The sequence below is a fragment of the Canis aureus genome, chromosome 21 (genome assembly GCF_053574225.1).
Source record: "Canis aureus isolate CA01 chromosome 21, VMU_Caureus_v.1.0, whole genome shotgun sequence".
Classification (NCBI taxonomy): domain Eukaryota; kingdom Metazoa; phylum Chordata; class Mammalia; order Carnivora; family Canidae; genus Canis; species Canis aureus.
In genome coordinates, this window is record NC_135631.1 from 33,901,766 (window position 1) to 33,918,628 (window position 16,863).

At 35.8% G+C, this 16,863-nt stretch overlaps 1 protein-coding gene and 1 long non-coding RNA gene across 12 annotated transcripts in view; one reads left to right on the forward strand and one right to left on the reverse strand.

Annotated features, from left to right (window-relative positions):
* The window catches only part of PCLO (piccolo presynaptic cytomatrix protein), a 390,788-nt gene extending 386,130 nt beyond the window's left edge, over positions 1-4,658 (forward strand). For all 5 annotated transcript variants that reach the window (XM_077863838.1, XM_077863839.1, XM_077863841.1 and 2 more), the window contains one exon: positions 1-4,658. In XM_077863838.1, the coding sequence (XP_077719964.1) occupies positions 1-141 (141 nt within the window). In that variant the 3' untranslated portion in view covers positions 142-4,658.
* The window catches only part of LOC144292897 (uncharacterized), a 27,801-nt gene continuing 13,887 nt past the window's right edge, over positions 2,950-16,863 (reverse strand). The window contains exons 1-5 of one of the 7 annotated variants that reach the window (XR_013360291.1): positions 14,972-15,187; positions 13,250-13,305; positions 11,683-11,764; positions 11,177-11,295; positions 2,950-3,166 (exon numbers count right to left, since the gene is read on the reverse strand). This is a non-coding gene — a long non-coding RNA (uncharacterized LOC144292897). Of the gene's footprint in view, positions 3,167-11,176; positions 11,296-11,682; positions 11,778-13,249; positions 13,306-14,971; positions 15,188-16,863 lie in introns of those variants that run through there. The other 6 variants (XR_013360295.1, XR_013360294.1, XR_013360296.1 and 3 more) reach the window with 6 other exon arrangements.

The window sequence follows — 16,863 nt, forward strand, 5'->3', positions numbered from 1 at the left end:
ATTTTACTTTTCTCTAATGGAGGGAAGTTTATGAAAAAGACCTTGATCGGTGAAGCCTGTATCTGGCTTGACAAAGTGGATCTCAGAAAAAGAATAGTCAACTGGCACAAACTTTTGGTCAGTGCTACTCAAACCCATTGAAGAAATGTGTCTGCTCAGGGCATAAAAACAGCTCTAAATAATTGCAAATCAAGACTCTGGTTGGATACTATTCTACAATGATCTTATGGGTAGACATGGGAGGAGGATCAATAGGCAGAAACATACTGCAAGCTTTGTGAATGTTTTGTTGTGGAATACAGAAAAAAGACTCAAGCGAAAAAGTTCTTCTATTGGAGACCAAAAGGAGGAGCTTCGAGTCCTTGGATTGCTGCAAGAAAAACAGTGAGAGCTATTTTGATTATTTAATGCACACATCTGTGAGCAGAGTTAAACTATAGTGAAAGGCAGCTGCTCGAATATTAATATGGTTTCTAATGCAAGACAAAGTTAATCATTTATGCAAAAGAACTTGGTAGAAAGAAAAGAACTGATGTAACAAATCTCAGTTTTCAGAAGTCTAAAAATCCTTCTTCTTCATCTTATTTTCTCAGCCAACTCACTGTTTTTAGATTCTGACACAGGATACAATGAGAGTATGTGTTCAAGCCTAGACATGAGGTGGTTGAGTTCAGAGGGAAAGGGTACTGGAGATGGAGAAATGATGGCTTTTAGATTTTCCCTCTGCCTAAACGTTATAAGAGTGAACAATGCCAACTTTGGAATTCACGTTGTGAAAGCACATTTGTCATTTGTATAATTTGAAATGATGTAGAGTGAAGATAATACTGAGTAGAAATGGAATTACATTTATCTAGAAATGAAGCCATGATTGGCTAACAAAGAATGTTGCCCCACAAAACTATTGGAACCTTGGCTGAAAATATCAAACTCTCCTTAACTTACCATTAAGCCAATACATTTTCAACAAACATACTGAAGAACATAGATTAAAATGGAAAGTTCTAAGATGCACGATAAGTTGTTCTTTGTGGAATTGCAAATATATGTTATTCCACATATTTCTTTCCTCTTGGGTGAAGTGTTGAAAGAGAGAAAATTTATCCTCAGGCACACAGATCATAGGAACCTGTGACATGGATAAATTAACTTGGCGTCATTTGCTTCTCTTCCATAATACTTTTTTTTTCCTTTACTGCATCAACCAATTATATAATGAAAACCCTGACACCAAACTCAAGTTCTTTAGAGTGCTCTATTTGCCTCTGTTAGTGACAATATTGCAGTGATCCAGTTCATCAATATGAGGAAAATAAGTGAAAAGTCAACATTATATTGAGAATGATATATAATGAGCTATTTTATTAATACAGAATAAAAAGACCAATATCTAAGTCATGAAAATGAGACATCCTCTTCTTCATCAAGCAACAGTAAAGACAAAGGAAGTAACATGGAGTTGTAAGAAATGCAGTCAGCTGGTATGAAAAGCCTGGCTTCTGTCTTGGTCCTGCCACTGACTAATTGTGTCACTGAAAGTCACTCTTCCCCAGTGTTCTTATTTGTAGGATGAAAATAATTATGTATTCCTGGCCTTCCCAGTGGAATGTTGGGATGATCAAGCCAAGTGAACTGTGAGGGAAAAAAGAAAGCACATCTCCAGATATAGTTTTATACATAAAGTGAGGAATAATTATTATGCAGCTTTTTATTTCTCAAATTTTATATGCAAAGACATCCTCCATGTTGATGGTAAGCATTGACTTGGATAAAAGTAGTGTATTAGCTTCAAAACTAATTTTTTCTTTAAAATGCAAACGTGTTGAACCTGAGAAAAGGTGAAGAATTAAATCAAAATGATTTGCAGATTGGGGTATGATAAATGAAATGAATCATACCAATCTTATATTATTCCCATATCCTACCCCAAAATAAACTGCTTCTGAGTTTAAGCTGCCTCTTTATTCAAAGGTAAGATTTTAGTGGGTTTAGACAAATCATCTCAATATGTTACTTGGATATTGAATTTTCTCATTTTTCAAGAAAACATACTTTAAATTTGAGAGAAATTGATTAAATGTAACACATGAAAAATAAAACAATTTCTAATAAATTCCAGGCTATATATCTTTATTACATTCATAAAAAAATACAAATTCACTCTTCCCCAATCCAAGGAAGAAAACACTTTTCTTCCCTCTGTGTTTTTAATCTGTCCTGCCTGACAATGCAGTGTCATTTACCACTGATACCGCTCTAAAATGAGCATGCAGGGAGGGTATCGCTGAAGATTTGATACTGCTAGGATTTTATTTTTAGAGACAACTAGATCTGCTGATGGTTGCTATGGATATTTCCAGCAGAAGTTAGCACTTTAGGGAGTTTGTAATCATCACTCATAGTTGGGGAAGGGAAGGATTCAGGAAGATCTCTTTCCAACATAAAAAGGTTCTGCTATCTGCCCTTAAAAGGAAAGTGGCTCACCTTAGGCCTCTTCTGCAACCACTTACATCCAGAGGTTGTATGACCAGTAAGCTTTACTTCATTCCAGTTGCCGTTTCTTTTAGAATAACACAAATGAGGTGCCACCAAAACAAAGATCATCCCTTGGTAGCTATTTGATCTGAAGGGGTAGGAGTCTTTCCATTATAGGTGCCCCTTTGTTCCAAGGAACTAGTGATGGGGCCAGGTCAATCAAGAGAGCTAATGACAGGGCTTCTTTTCGTGCACCAGCATCCCCCTTCAGAGAGCATAAGATCCTGCCAAAGTGTGCCAAGTTTGCAGCTGACCAGAATCCTAAATTGTACTGGAATTATTCTATGCAACACTGATCCTTGAACAAATGCATTTCTTCTGAATGATGTCGATTACCCTTCTTATAACAAAACCGTTTCTTTTTTAATTGCAAATAGGGCTCTTGGCGTTTTTTACTTTTTTGTATATATCACAACACATAATTTTACTTTTTATTTTATTTTATTTTTTGGAATCAGTTTTTTTTTTTTAATCCTACTGATGACAAAGTTTGTAATCTCTAATATGTGACCAGTTCAACTGCAACACCTATTATCTTGAAAAGCATCTTAATTTTTCCCACAACTTCATTGAGTCATCAGAGACTGGAGTTGCTTCTTGGTTTCAAATCTGGTTCTAAGGAAACTTTTAGCTGTAGAAACAAAAGCACAGAGTGAATTTTTACAAAAGACGGGGATTTATAGAATGGTCATTACAGACATAGATAATAGTATACACAAGAAGTTGGTGTTTCCCCTGTTTTTACTTATGATTAAGAACATTTTTGGTGACTCTGTACTCTTTATTTACCATTTCTGTTTAAAAAAACAGTATCCAAGACTAAGCACCAGTAATGGTCTTTGTTCCTTAATGTGCCCATACTGTAATTAATCATACAAATCAATGCATATTTTCAGCATATCAGTGGAATTAGTTTTGTGGATCACACACATTAAAATAGTCATACTGTGGGAATATTATAGCTGGTAACCAGCTGATATTGATTCTTACTATAGGAATGGTTGTGATGGTAGTGGTGATAGTGGTAGTGACACTAGGTCGGTGGTCATGTGAAGTAAAATAAAATTATATACCCTCTTGTGCCCAATTTATTAGAAATTATTTGATCGATGTTTCATTTCATTAAGATATCATAAAGATGTTTATAGTATTTTTTTACTTTATTATTTAAATCATAACTAACAATATTTTTAAAAACTTATTTTCATTGCTAATAATGTCTAATATTCCAAAAGCAGCCAACTACAGCTATATATATGTTTATAACTCTACATGTGACAGAGTGAGTTTCCGTCTTTTTGAGCTTGAGATGGAAGTGAAAGAAAGCTCGATGAATAATTATGAGCCGTCTCTTTAATAATTACTTGCCTTGATGTAATACAAAAATGAATGAGTGAAATAGATATTCTCATTGAATATGACACATTGATGTTTTCTGTATGTTCCATGTTGTTGTCATTATTAAATATACCCATTAAGTCAAAATCATTTAATCAAATGATTCCTTATCTGATATGTAGATTGAAAGCATTTTCTTAAATGGTTACCCTGTACATAACTATACATTTGGTAAAATAGACAAAGTTGAAATATTAATTTCATTTGGCATTCAGCATGTGAATCTGATTATCGTCTGATTGTGTCTGTATATTTGTTGGTGATGTGCTCAGGTGCTCCCACTACTACTTAATGTGTGTGCTAATATCTTAACAAAAACACATCTGATATTAATGGAAGAAAAACCTCTTGTCTGAAAAAGTAAAAATCTAATAAAATTGATTTCAAAATAAAAAATAAAGTACTTGGAGATATGTCTTGTTTCTAACTACATGTTGCATGCCTTGTTGGTGATTTGCTAATGTTTTCTTTTCTGTTCTACCCAAATCTCTCTGGAAAAATCTAATGAACAAATACAAATTCTTGGGCTAAAGGTTGTATAAATTGAACTGAAATACATGAAATTGTACTAAAAATGCTTGTAAATCTGTCTTGAGTTTTACTCTATGTAAAAATATGTCTTGGTTTTGTGATTGTATACAAGATGTATCTTGATAACTTATGCAGATCGTGCTGTATAAAAAGGCTGTTGCCTCAGCCTTACTAATAAATACTGAAAATGTCAAGTTTGACTTCTTGTGTTTACCAACTTGATAAATTGATACTTCATTATAGAAATAGAACTTCTCAAAACATCTTCTCTAAACATTGTATCGTAAATACGTATTCATTCACCCAGTTTAAAAAACAAATTTTAAGCCCAGCACAGATACAGAAAACAGAATTAAGTTAATTTATTGTTTAATAAATTATTATATGTCAGACACTCTTGTAACCACCCCCCCAGGTCAAGAAATTAAACTTTGCCAGTCATCTCATAAGACCTCCATTTCACCCCTCCTTCTCCCAACACCCTCCCAAACCCTAAATGTAACTACCACCCTGAATATATGTATAAACGATAGTTATTTCCTGGGTTATCATCACTGACATCTACCTGCCTTAGTCAACAAATACTCGAGTGATTTTGCTGTGTTTTTTTTTTTTTTTTTTTGCTGTTATTTTTAAAATGTTTTCTCTTTCCTAAACTACATATTCTGCCCCAGCCCTTCTTTTTTCAGTGACTCTTACTTTTTGAAGAAACCTGGTCTTTCCACTAAATCAGGTCTTTGCTGATTGCTTATTTACAGTGTAGTTAACAAGTTCCTCTCTCTCTGTATTGCCTGTGACTTGGTCTTTCGCTCTAAGATTTGACATGATTCTGGTTCCAGCTCAAAAGCTGGCATTATATTCTTCTATTGGGACATATATAATGACTGTCTTCCATTTTGTCCTGTTTACAGCCACTGGTGCTCAATGGGTAGTATAGATCTATTAATTAATGAAATATTACAGAATGGTAATATTCTAATTCAATCATCATTTATTCTTGGAATACCTTTTAAAAGATAAACTTCTCTCAACCAGTATTCGATTACCCAGTAGTATAGTTTGTATAGGAAAGTTAGGTAAAAGGCGTAAAAGGTTGGACAATTTTCCTTTACTTACCGTTTTTCAAAATAGGAAATGGTTCCCTATCATCCTCCAAAGATGACTAATAATCTTTTGTTTTTATTTTTATTATCACTGGTAACGACTCAAGGATGAAAACAAATTTGGTAGTTTTTTTTTTTGTCTTTTTTTTATTTTTGTTTCAAGTTTTTATTGAAATTCTAGAATTTTGGTTAGTTAACATATAGTATAATATTGGTTTCAGAAGTAGAATTTAGTGATTCAAAATTTGATATGTTTTAATTCATTGAAACCATTATTAATGGTCAAATTTACCTTTCTTAATGTGTTGGGGACATCCTTGAGTGAACTTACGTGTTTCTTATATTCTTTGATAACTTCCTCTCTATGGTAAGGAAGTTATATATCATTTCCTTAACTTCAAAACAATATAGGAGATTTATTTAACTTGAATTCTTATTTTCCTATTTATCTCTATAAAAATAACCAAATTTAGGAATGCATTAACACTGATTGATCAACTTTTATCTGATATGCTATTGCTTCTTGGCTAAGAGCAAGTGTAGTATCAAGTGTAGTATCTAATATGGTAAACTTTTAAGAGCATTCTTATCCATAAAGAAATAGATAAGAAAAGTCAATGGTATCTTGAACTATTTTTTGAAGATAATGCCAGATCTAAAAGGTTGTAATTAGATGATGACTAATGATTTCTCTGTTTATTATCTAGGCATTTAAGAGCTGAAAAATCCCCACATCTATAGTTTATAGCTTCCATAGGAAATTGAGCCAAAATAGTTTTCTATAAAAAAGTAATAATAAAATTATGATGGCAAAATGTTGAAATCTTTTCTCTCTGTTTAAATGACAATTCCAATAAAGTAAGTTTATTTTTAAAATTTTATTTTTTATTTTATATCACATTTTTATTTTATTATTTGTAAAAATTAAGATTATTTCCATGGATTATGCAATAAAAAAATGACCTTCCAACAATTTGATCCTTTGAAAAAAAGTTCAACAAAATTAACAAACGTAGCAATCAAAGGAGAAAGATGTCCAAGTTACCGTTATCAGGAAGGAAAAATTAATATATACACCAAGATCCAAAGATCTGATAATGTATGAAAATGAAAATGATAAGAATCATGACCAAGCTGAATTATCCCAGTTACATAAGATTGTTTCAATGTCAGAAAATGAATTAATGAAATCTAGTACATTTGTACTAAGGTACAAAAATCATAAGATTCTGGGTAATATTTGATAAAGTTAAAAATCCATTCATAATAAGAAGCTTTATAGCAGACTTGGAATGGAAGAGTACTTTTTAAATCTGCTGAATATTATTCACCAAAAACAAACAAATAAACAAATCTTGCTGTTAAAAGGACAGAAGGCTCTTCCTTTGAGATCGGAAATAAAGCAAATATAGTCACCATTCTCTTCAACACCTTTACCAGAGTTTCTAGCCATTGTGTCAAAGCAAGAGAAGAAAAATACAAGTAAAGGAGTAAGAAATGGGAAAGAAGAAAATAACTATAATTATTTGTAAATTATACATCTTTGTGTGCAGAAAATACAAAAAAATTAACAATTTGTTTTCAAATATGTAAGAGAATTTGCCAAGTTTACTAACTATAAAAACTTCACAGAAATAAATTTCTTCTCTTTGAACAAGAAATCACCAGAAAATGAAAATTTCAAGAAATGAGTTTTACTGGTATCAAAAGTATCAAATCCCTAAGAACAAATTAACAAAGAAATTCAAGACTTCTACAAATAAAATAATAAAAAATTTTAAAGATACTAAATAAGAGCTGAATACAACATTCATTGATTGAAAAACTGAATATAGTAATGATAGGCAGTTCTTCCCAAAACACAAATCCATGGAGTCAATGCAATTAAGTTTTTTAAATGTGTAAGGGATTTGATAAACTGATTATAAAATATATGTTGAAGTAACATAGGGCCAAGGAAGAGCTCACTGAAAAAGCAAGAACTAGATACAAGAATATTTTTAACAGATACTAAGACTTATTATAAAGGTATAAAAATTAAGAATATAGGGCTGTTGCAGTTTAAATTGAATGATGGAACAAAATGGTCTATAAATGATCACTATATATAGAATAGAGGAGATAAAGCAGGTCTGCAAAAAAACCATGAACTTGCAATAAATAGTAAGGGTCAATGGAGCCACTTGGAAAAAATAAAAATAAATGATTTTAGACCCTGTCTCTCACAATTTGCAAATATAGAAATCTATGCAAATTAAAGACTTAAATGTGAAAGACAAATCTATAAAAAATATGGAGGGTAATATAGGAAAATAACTTCATAAACTTGAGAGGAAAAGATTTCTTAAACAAGGCACACTATTCAGAAGGAAAATAAGGTAAATACTACTACGTATAAATAAAGACTTCTGTTCCTCAGATACCATAAAGAAATGAATAAGAACAGTCAAAAAATTAGAAAAGATATCTGATATAAAAAAACAGAAAAAGGCTAGTGTCAAAAATATGTAACACAAATCCGAAGTAAAAGAAAAGCAGCAAAATAGAAATACAGGAAAAACACTTCAACAGATACTTGAAGTGAGAAGAAATCCAAATGGTTAAGAAATAAATGAGATGTTCAAGCTCATCAGTTTCCAGGGTAATTCCATTTAAATTACAGTGATATTATATGCACATACATAAGGAAAAATCTAGTCTGAGAAAGACAAATGTTGGAAATGGAATTCTCATTAAGTATAAAATGGTAGATGTATAAATCGTCACAACCATTTTAAAAATAGCTAGAAATTACCTTGTATGTTGAAGATTTCCATACCTTGCCACTTAAGAATTACACTTCTAGATATAAACATCAGAAAAACTCTTGAACTTGTAGGTCTGGAGACATTTTCAAGTGTTTTGGGTGGCTATTTAGCCAGTATGTACTAACAGTGTACAGAGAAATTTATTTCTAGTTGGTCTGGCTTCCATTCAGGTGGGTTTGACAACTTGTGATCAGTATGTGACCTTGCCATATACACCAGTAAGGATTTTGAATATCATCCGTGTACGTGTACTTATAGCAGTATCAGTTGCTGTGACCCCCAACTCAAAACAGCCCCCAAATCCATCTATAATGACATGGATATTTTGTAGTGCAGCAATGGAACAGAATAATGCAAGACAGTAAAAATGAATAAATGAGAGCCATTCATATCAATATGAATGAATCTCACAAAAACACAGAGGAAAAGTAACATGCCACAAAAATAACAACAACAATAACAAAACAACCAACAGCGTGATCCTAAGAACCATGAAAACAATAAAAGGACTGATGAGCACAAAAGAAGAATAGGTTCTTCCTGGAGGGATAAAGCAGATGTCATTAGGGAATAGCGTTTACGGGATTTCTAAGACACTAGCAATGTCCTATTTCTTAATCTGTGCAGTAATTATATGTACATTTGCATAGTAATTATTGTTTAAAGCACACATTCTTTTGCGTATTGTATTTTTCACAATTTAAAACAATTTCAAAAGAGCAAGAATAAGTAATGGTTAAAAAAGTGAAGCTTTTCAAAAAAGAATGAAAAATACGTTTGGCAAAACAAGGTTAATTATAACTTCTGTAGGCTGTTTCAGTGGAACGATGGGGACAGAAACCAATTTTTAAAAATGGATTCAACAAGTATTTAAGTCTTTTTAGACACTTGGATTGGATCAGGGCAGACTGGAAACTTGGGCAGAAAGCAGACACCACAGTCCACAGGTGGTATTTCTTCTTCATTTTGGAACGTAACTTTTGACAGATTTTAAGGCCCTTTTAAGTTCTTCACTTAAAGTCAGCTGACTGGAGATGCTCATCATCTCTATGAAATACTATCACAGCAGGTATAGATAGTGTTTGGATAACTGACTACCACACCCGATCAAGTCAACACATAAAAATGACCATCCCAGGTATGAAGAAGTAATCTGAAGTTTTTTTTTGTTGTTTAATTGGTTGGTTGGTCAGTTGGTTTGGTTCGGTTTGGTTTGGTGTTATTTTTAAGGTGAGAGAGGATTGAGTAAATCTCAAAGTCAATGGGAAGGAAATATTTGAGACGAAATGATTCTCTACATTCTGGCTACATACAAAAAAGAGGCAGTGAGTAAATTTTAGTGTGCAGTAGAAGGAGATGGAATCAAAGTACTTGTTAAACACACACACACACACACGCGCACACACACACACCTTTCAAGAGGAGAAAGGAAAATTTCTCTAAGGGTCAGTTCCCAGCCCTGACTCCACATTAGAATCATCTGAAGAGCTTTAAAAACCATGGATAGCAAACTCTAAACCAGATCACTCCAATCATCATCCCTGTTTTTTGGGCCAAGCCTAAGTGTATTTTCAAAGCTCCCTAGCTGTTGTCAGTGGGCAGCCAAGGAATAAAACTAGTGCCCTGAGGCATCTGGGTGGCTCAGTGGTTGAGCGTCTGCTCAGCAGAAAAAGAGGTTATTAGTGCAAATGTAGAGAGGCTGTATGTTGGACAGGAGGATGTTAAGAGAGTTCCCTTCTGATGCCTACAAGTTTCTCATTGAGATAAGATGTGAGGTCATCTGCTTACAGAGAAGAGGAAGGGAATATGGGTTAGATCTTCAAAGAGAATAAAGGAGGCTTAAAATAGTCCCAGAGATGACTGGGAGAGCAAGTAGGGAGAGAAAGGTGTGCATATTGACGCCCCATTGGAGTTTAGAGACAACACACAGTGACAACCATCTGCCTTGTCACATGACTTTCCCCAGCCTTGACTTGGTGTTTACATGTAGCGGCAGAGAGTAAATTTTACTGAGATTCAGATTAACAGATGGATTAGACATAAAGATATGGAAGGGAATTTGGGGTTCAGGACCAGGTGGCTTTCAATTGTTGGATCATAGATTATGTAATCATTGAAGAGGGAAATAAAGAGAGTAAAGACCCATGACCTGGGGAAAGAAATCACAAAAAAAAATCAAATCCAAAAATGAAATGAAGAATTACTTCCAGGGAACATCAGGCAAATTGCAAGGAAAGGAAATTATGAGTAGAGTCTTCCAAGGAGACTAGAACTTACCAGTTGAACTAAGAGAATAAGAGTTAAGGGTTAGGGAATATTGTAAACATGTAAAGTGTTGTGAAATGTGTTGCTTATTTCAAAAAACACCGGACAACTGTATTTGCCAAGTATAGTTTGCAATGATCAAGAAGAGCTGAAAAGAGAGGTCTGTAAATCATCCAGAATCAGATTGTATCAAGTGCCATACATTTTGATTTGTCGGAATAATGGTATTGCTCTTAAATAAGTGTTATGATTCAGAAAAGGCAGTATCTGATTGTATATTTTATTTATGAATGGGAAAACTTGCAAGTAAAATATACAAATATTTTACATATTTAAGAGGCATATTTAAGGCATATTTAAGGGTCTCTAGTTCAGAGCATGTTTCCATAAAGCAAGGGATTACCTTTTTCTTCACTGTCTACAGAACGGTACCTAAAAGTCTGAAGGAAGACAGCTGAACCAGAGACAATCCTGATTAGCAAAATTGACCAATTTTCTTTCCTTCCCCATGAAATGCCTTGCCAAGCTCATACTGACCTCAGGGTGTTCAGCTGACATTTCTACTTTCAGTGAAGAAAAGTTTCTGCTGTGGGGCCAGCTTGTTTCTGTGGAGCTGGAGAATTTCATTTTCTGTTCTACCTGCAAAATTCAAGGAACTACTATCATTAATTGATTATAGAGTTTTCTAATGGTTCAACTCTTGCCTAAAAGGGGCTATTCCGATGTACTGCTGTCGCCTTCTAAAAGGAGGTCACAGACTGCTGAGTCACTGCCTTTAGTAGCAGTTAGGACTTGTAGACTAAAGGAATTGTATCTGCCTAGAATATTTAATTCAGTTATACCTCCCTCAGATATTTCCTTCTTTTTTTAAAAGAAGATTTTATTTATTTGAGAGAGGGTGAGCAAGCACGCACATGGGGGGAGAAGCAGAGGCAGAGGGAAAAGCAGACTCCCCACTAAGCAGGGAGATCATGACCCGAGCCGAAGGCAGACACCCAACCACGGAGCCCCCCAGGCGCCCCCCAGACCTTTGCAACTCTTACTTGGATTTCACAACGGCCTCTTTGTGGCTTTGTTGCCTCATCTCTTCCAAAAGCATCATCCACACAGCCGCCTGTGATCTATCTGAAATACAAATCTGACCATAACATTTCCCTATTAAAACTCTTCAGTAGTTCCTATTGCCAGAACCATGGCAAAAAAAAAAAAAAAACAACAACATCCTTGACACCATCCTCCCTCTCTTTCTCCCCCTCAACCTTAAGGCATCAAAAAACTCATCTTTCACTTTCTTTAATTCTTTCCTTTGGACTATTGCAAACACTTCCCCTTTAGTTACTGGCCTGTCCTGGGGAGTTGTTGTTGCATAAAGTTTCAATTATGCAAGATGAGCCAATTCTAGAGACTGCTGTATAATGCCTAGAGTTCACAGTACCGGACTGTGCACTTAAAAAGTTTAAGTTTCATGTTAAGTATTCTTCCCACAGAAAAATGGACATGAGGAAACTTTTGGAGGTGATAAATATGTGAGTCACCTTGATTGTGGTGATGGTTTCACAGGTGTTACATACGTCCAAACTCCTCAAATGTACCCATTAAATATGTGGCTTTTTGTATCTCAATTATACCTTAATGGAGCTGTTAAAAACTAAAAACCAAAACTTAAGTAGGCACTAAGGAAGAGGCAGCAGGGCCCTGGGGGAAGGAAAAAGCCTGCCAACGTTTGGTTCACCTGGGTGAAATGCTAAGGCCGCCTTAGTCACCTGCTTACTTCCTACTCACACACACACCCAACACACACTCACCTACATGCACACGCATGTGCATACACATGCGTGCGCGCGTGCGCACGCACACACACACACACACACACACACTTTCCTTTTCTCTAGGGAGAAAAAAAGGGCTGGGGCACATGAGTTACTCTTTCAGTTAAATGTCTGCCTTCAGCTCAGGTCATGATCCCGGGATCCCAGATGGAACCCCACATCAGACTCCCTGCTGAGCAGGCGGTGGGGGGGGGTCTGCTGCTTCCTCTCCCTTGCCCCTCTCTGCTTGTGTTCTCTATATTGCTCACTTGCTCGCTCTCTCTTAAATAAATAAAAATAAAATCCTTTTTTAAAAAAGGGAGAAAAGCACGAAAACTAGGTGGAATCAATGTCAGGAGAAACACTGATAGATCAAAGAACTATTTCTCTCTTAGAACTTTGGAAAGAGGAAGGTTGGGAGCGAGGAGATAGCCTGTCAGGAGATGCAGTGTGGAGACAAAAAAGGTCAAAGGACCGAGAGACCAGAATGGCATTGGTATAATAATAAAAGGCTTTTTTGAGTTTTGATAGTCTAGAGAACAAGAGAGGTGAAAAATTCACTTAAACTTTCTTGGCCCTTCCTGATTTTAGCATCCTGTCAAATCTCAGATAAGAGTATCCTTTTTCTTACAAATTTTGGGTAAACATCTCTTGTCATTAAGTATCTTTTGTCAATGAATTTTATATTAAGTGATCACTATTACACAAAATACATGTGACATGGTAAAAGTATTTTACAGTAAATGTATTGAACTTGTGAAATAGAGAAGGAGAAAATTACTCTCACATAAGGTTTTATCACCTTCTGATCTCAGTATCATCATCCAGGTGATGGAAATACTTGTATTGATGAAGAATCTGAAAAAGAAAGGAAAAAATTTAAAGAAAACCGGGGTGGAATACTGATTAGCTAGTGCCCCAGAAATAATCTGAAGTTTAGAATCTGAAATAGAAATAACCCTGAAAGTGAGATGTTGTTCTTAAACTGACCAAAAGTATATAAAAATTTTAAATGAGATCTTAGAATTAAGGATGGAAAATCCACAACCTCATCTCAGGAAGGTACATGGTAATCAAAGAGTCCAACCGTAAAATAGGTTAATTAACATTTTCCAAAAGATATTTGCTCTCAAATATGTGAGCACATGACTGAGACAAATTATTAATTTGGGGATTTTCAACCTACTCTCCATCACTTTTCACACTTTTTCAGCACAACCACCACTTTCTTGGATTATATTTTTAAGTCTTCCTTTGAAAGAAGCCAATGGCTTCCTTCAGTTATTGAGGGCCATCATTAAGATAAATTAAGAAATCACTTATTTCAACGAATATGAATTTCATATAAGTAACCATGGTAATTTCAAATAACATTATTTTATGTTCAAGAGACTATTGACTTAGTGGAAAAATTTGGCAGTCAGGATAACTGGGTTCTAACCATACTTTTACCATTACCTATGCTCCAACACAATCTCCCCTCGCAAGGCCTCAGTTTTCCCAAATTAAAGGGTTGGAGCATAAGAAAATGTTTCTGTTGAAGGGCACCTGGGTGGCTCAGTCAGTTAAGCAGTTAAGCATCCAACTTGATCTCAGCTTGGGTCTTGATCTCAGGGTCCTGAGTTCAAGCCCCACATTGGGCTCCATGCTGGGAGCGGAGCCTACTGAAATAAAACAAATAAACAAACAAAAACCTTTCCATGGATTCATTTGGTGCCCATTTTATGTAATTTCCTGCCCCTCACTGCAAAAGTCAATATAATTAGCCAAGTTTTAGAACAAGATTTATTTATTTTCTTTTAAGATTTTATTTATTTATTCATGAGAGACACAGAGAGAAAGGCAGAGACACAGGCAGAGGGAGAAGCAGGCTCCTTGCTGGAACCCGATGGGGAACTCGATCCCAGGACCCCGGGATCACACCTTGAGCAGAAGGCAAACACTCAACCACTGACACACCCAGGCGCCCTAAACTAGTTAAATATTCAAAATTGAATTCAAAATTCAATTCAATATTGATTTAAATTCAATATGAGTCAATACGTGAATCTAAAAATATGCAGCCAACAAAATAAGGCTCACTTTCGGTGGAATTTACTGTTTTTCTGGTAGAACTCTGTCTTGCTACCTAATTGTATTGATAATTTTCTTCTGAACTTCATGACTTGTTTATATAATTGCTATGATTCTTGGCTTTTAGATCTTAAGCACAATAGAAAGAAAGGTATGAGAAAAAATTAAAAGGCAAACCAATAAGCACAAACATTATCTAATCTTTGTTTATGTTCAAGAAACACCAATATGATGGGCTGTGGCCATTCCATTCATGTACCTAAAAGGCCAGTTCTGAAATGGCCAGTGACGAAAGTGGCTGATGTCAACTGGTCAGATCATCTGTCGACTTCATTGTTCAGTGTCTTTTCTTCGGTGGGTGCTTTCTGCTGGCTATTAACATATGACTCAAAAATCGTACTCCACACCAACTCCCAAGTGTCCATCCACATGCTACCCCAGAACTTCTCACCTCTGATTTTCAAGGCTTTTCCTTCCATGCTGCTGACTAGCCATTAGCAAACGTCCGGAAATCCGGATGTGTTCTGCCCTCGGGCGCCTTTCATATAGAATGGATGGCCAGGTTCTCCATTTATCCTTCAGGAAGATTCTCCACTGTTACCAAGCAACACTGTGCACTGTTATCCAGCTTCAATTTGCATATATGTCCTGAACCTGCCCATCCACAAATCAAGCTTAGGTTTTTTTTCTTCTTTCTTCAGCTATTCATGGGGAATTTATTCACAAAGGAGCACCTAGCACAGCCGTCATAAGTGAGTTGGGGTTTGGGCCATCTGCTCATGCTGCTGGCCTTTGGCCTCTGTTGTCATTTGGACTTGATCTCGTATGTTCCACTTCTAACGTCGATGGACTACTGTTGAGCCTTCTGACTTCCTGATATTGCAGGTCTAAGGGAACTCAGCTCAGTTGGGGCAGTTCCAGACACATGGTCACTTGATGCCCATGGTCAAGTTTCTGTGCCAGGGCCAAGCATCATGCCAGCAGGTGATTCTTAAATGGAGTATAATTCTCTACTGCAGATGGAATGGCCTCTTCCCAGAACCCCAACAGCATGCATTATGAATCTCCCACTGGGGTTTGCGATAAGCTTACATTCCATCTTTTCTCACCATTGACATTTCCAACAATATAGATCCTGCCAGATTATATGGCCCAAGTGGTAGGGCTGCTTATACCATAGCCTAGACCAATTGCAAAACCCCTTCTGCTCTGAGATTCGTTCAAAGCTGAAAGCCTTCCATATTATTGGACGTAAGGGTTATAACAGTATTTCTATGTGAGTAATGTATTCCAGCCAGAACTCTAAATTCTCTATCAGGGGTTGTGCTTTTTATCTGATAGGTATTGGAAGATGCATCAATTTGTCTCTTACCTTGTAGGGGATATCTCAAATGCCCCTGACTACTAGACCTCTAAAAACCCAACTCAAATAGCAGTTCCCTGAAATAATGTCTTAGCAAGGCCTCTAACGTATTGGCCACCTGTTTTTTGTTGTTGCTGTTGTTGTTCTACCCAAATCAGCATAATATCATCAATGCTATAAACTGTAAAATGTTCAGATGGTCCAAACTTTTGAATAAATTATGACGAAGGGGTGGAAGAGTTAATATAGTCCTGAGGAAAAACTTGAAGAGAATATTGTTGTCCATTACATACAAATGTAATTTTTCCTCCATCTTCTAATAATTTTAAAAGGTATGCATTTGTAAAGCCCATATCTGTATATCATGTACCTGAAGACTTCTCAGTCAGCTCTTGCAACAATACCACCTATGGTGCAGCAGCTGTGACTGGGGCTGCTACCTGACCGAGCTTACAGTAGTCTACATTTTCCAAGACGCGTTCAGTTTCCGGAGGAGCCAGAATGGTGAATTAGAAATATGTTAGGGCTGTGCCGCTGCATCCTTTAGGTCTCTAATGCTGGTGCTAGTTTCTACCACTCTTTCCCATCCCCAGGGGCTTTGATTAATTGTCTTTCCTGGGAGTGGAGAGGGCACAGTAATTTTGGAGTCCTTCCCCTTGGCCTTTCCAATAAAGTACAAGGACCCAACATGGAGAATGCTCCAACTGCCAATGACATTTACTTGGAGACCAGGAAATGACCACCAAGTGTATCTGTGGACACAGTGAATCCACTCTAAGCCAACTTTAGCAAGATTCCATTTATTACATGGTTTCTGTAATCTTCATCCTAACTAGGGTGCTAGGATGATGCAGTGAGTCTCTCTGTATCAATGTCAACTCAGACTCTGTGTCCAATAGACCTCTGTCTGGATATTTCCTTTTCCCTAGTATATGGTCACATGAGGAAATGGCCATAAGTCCTCTGGGAAAGGATTTGGA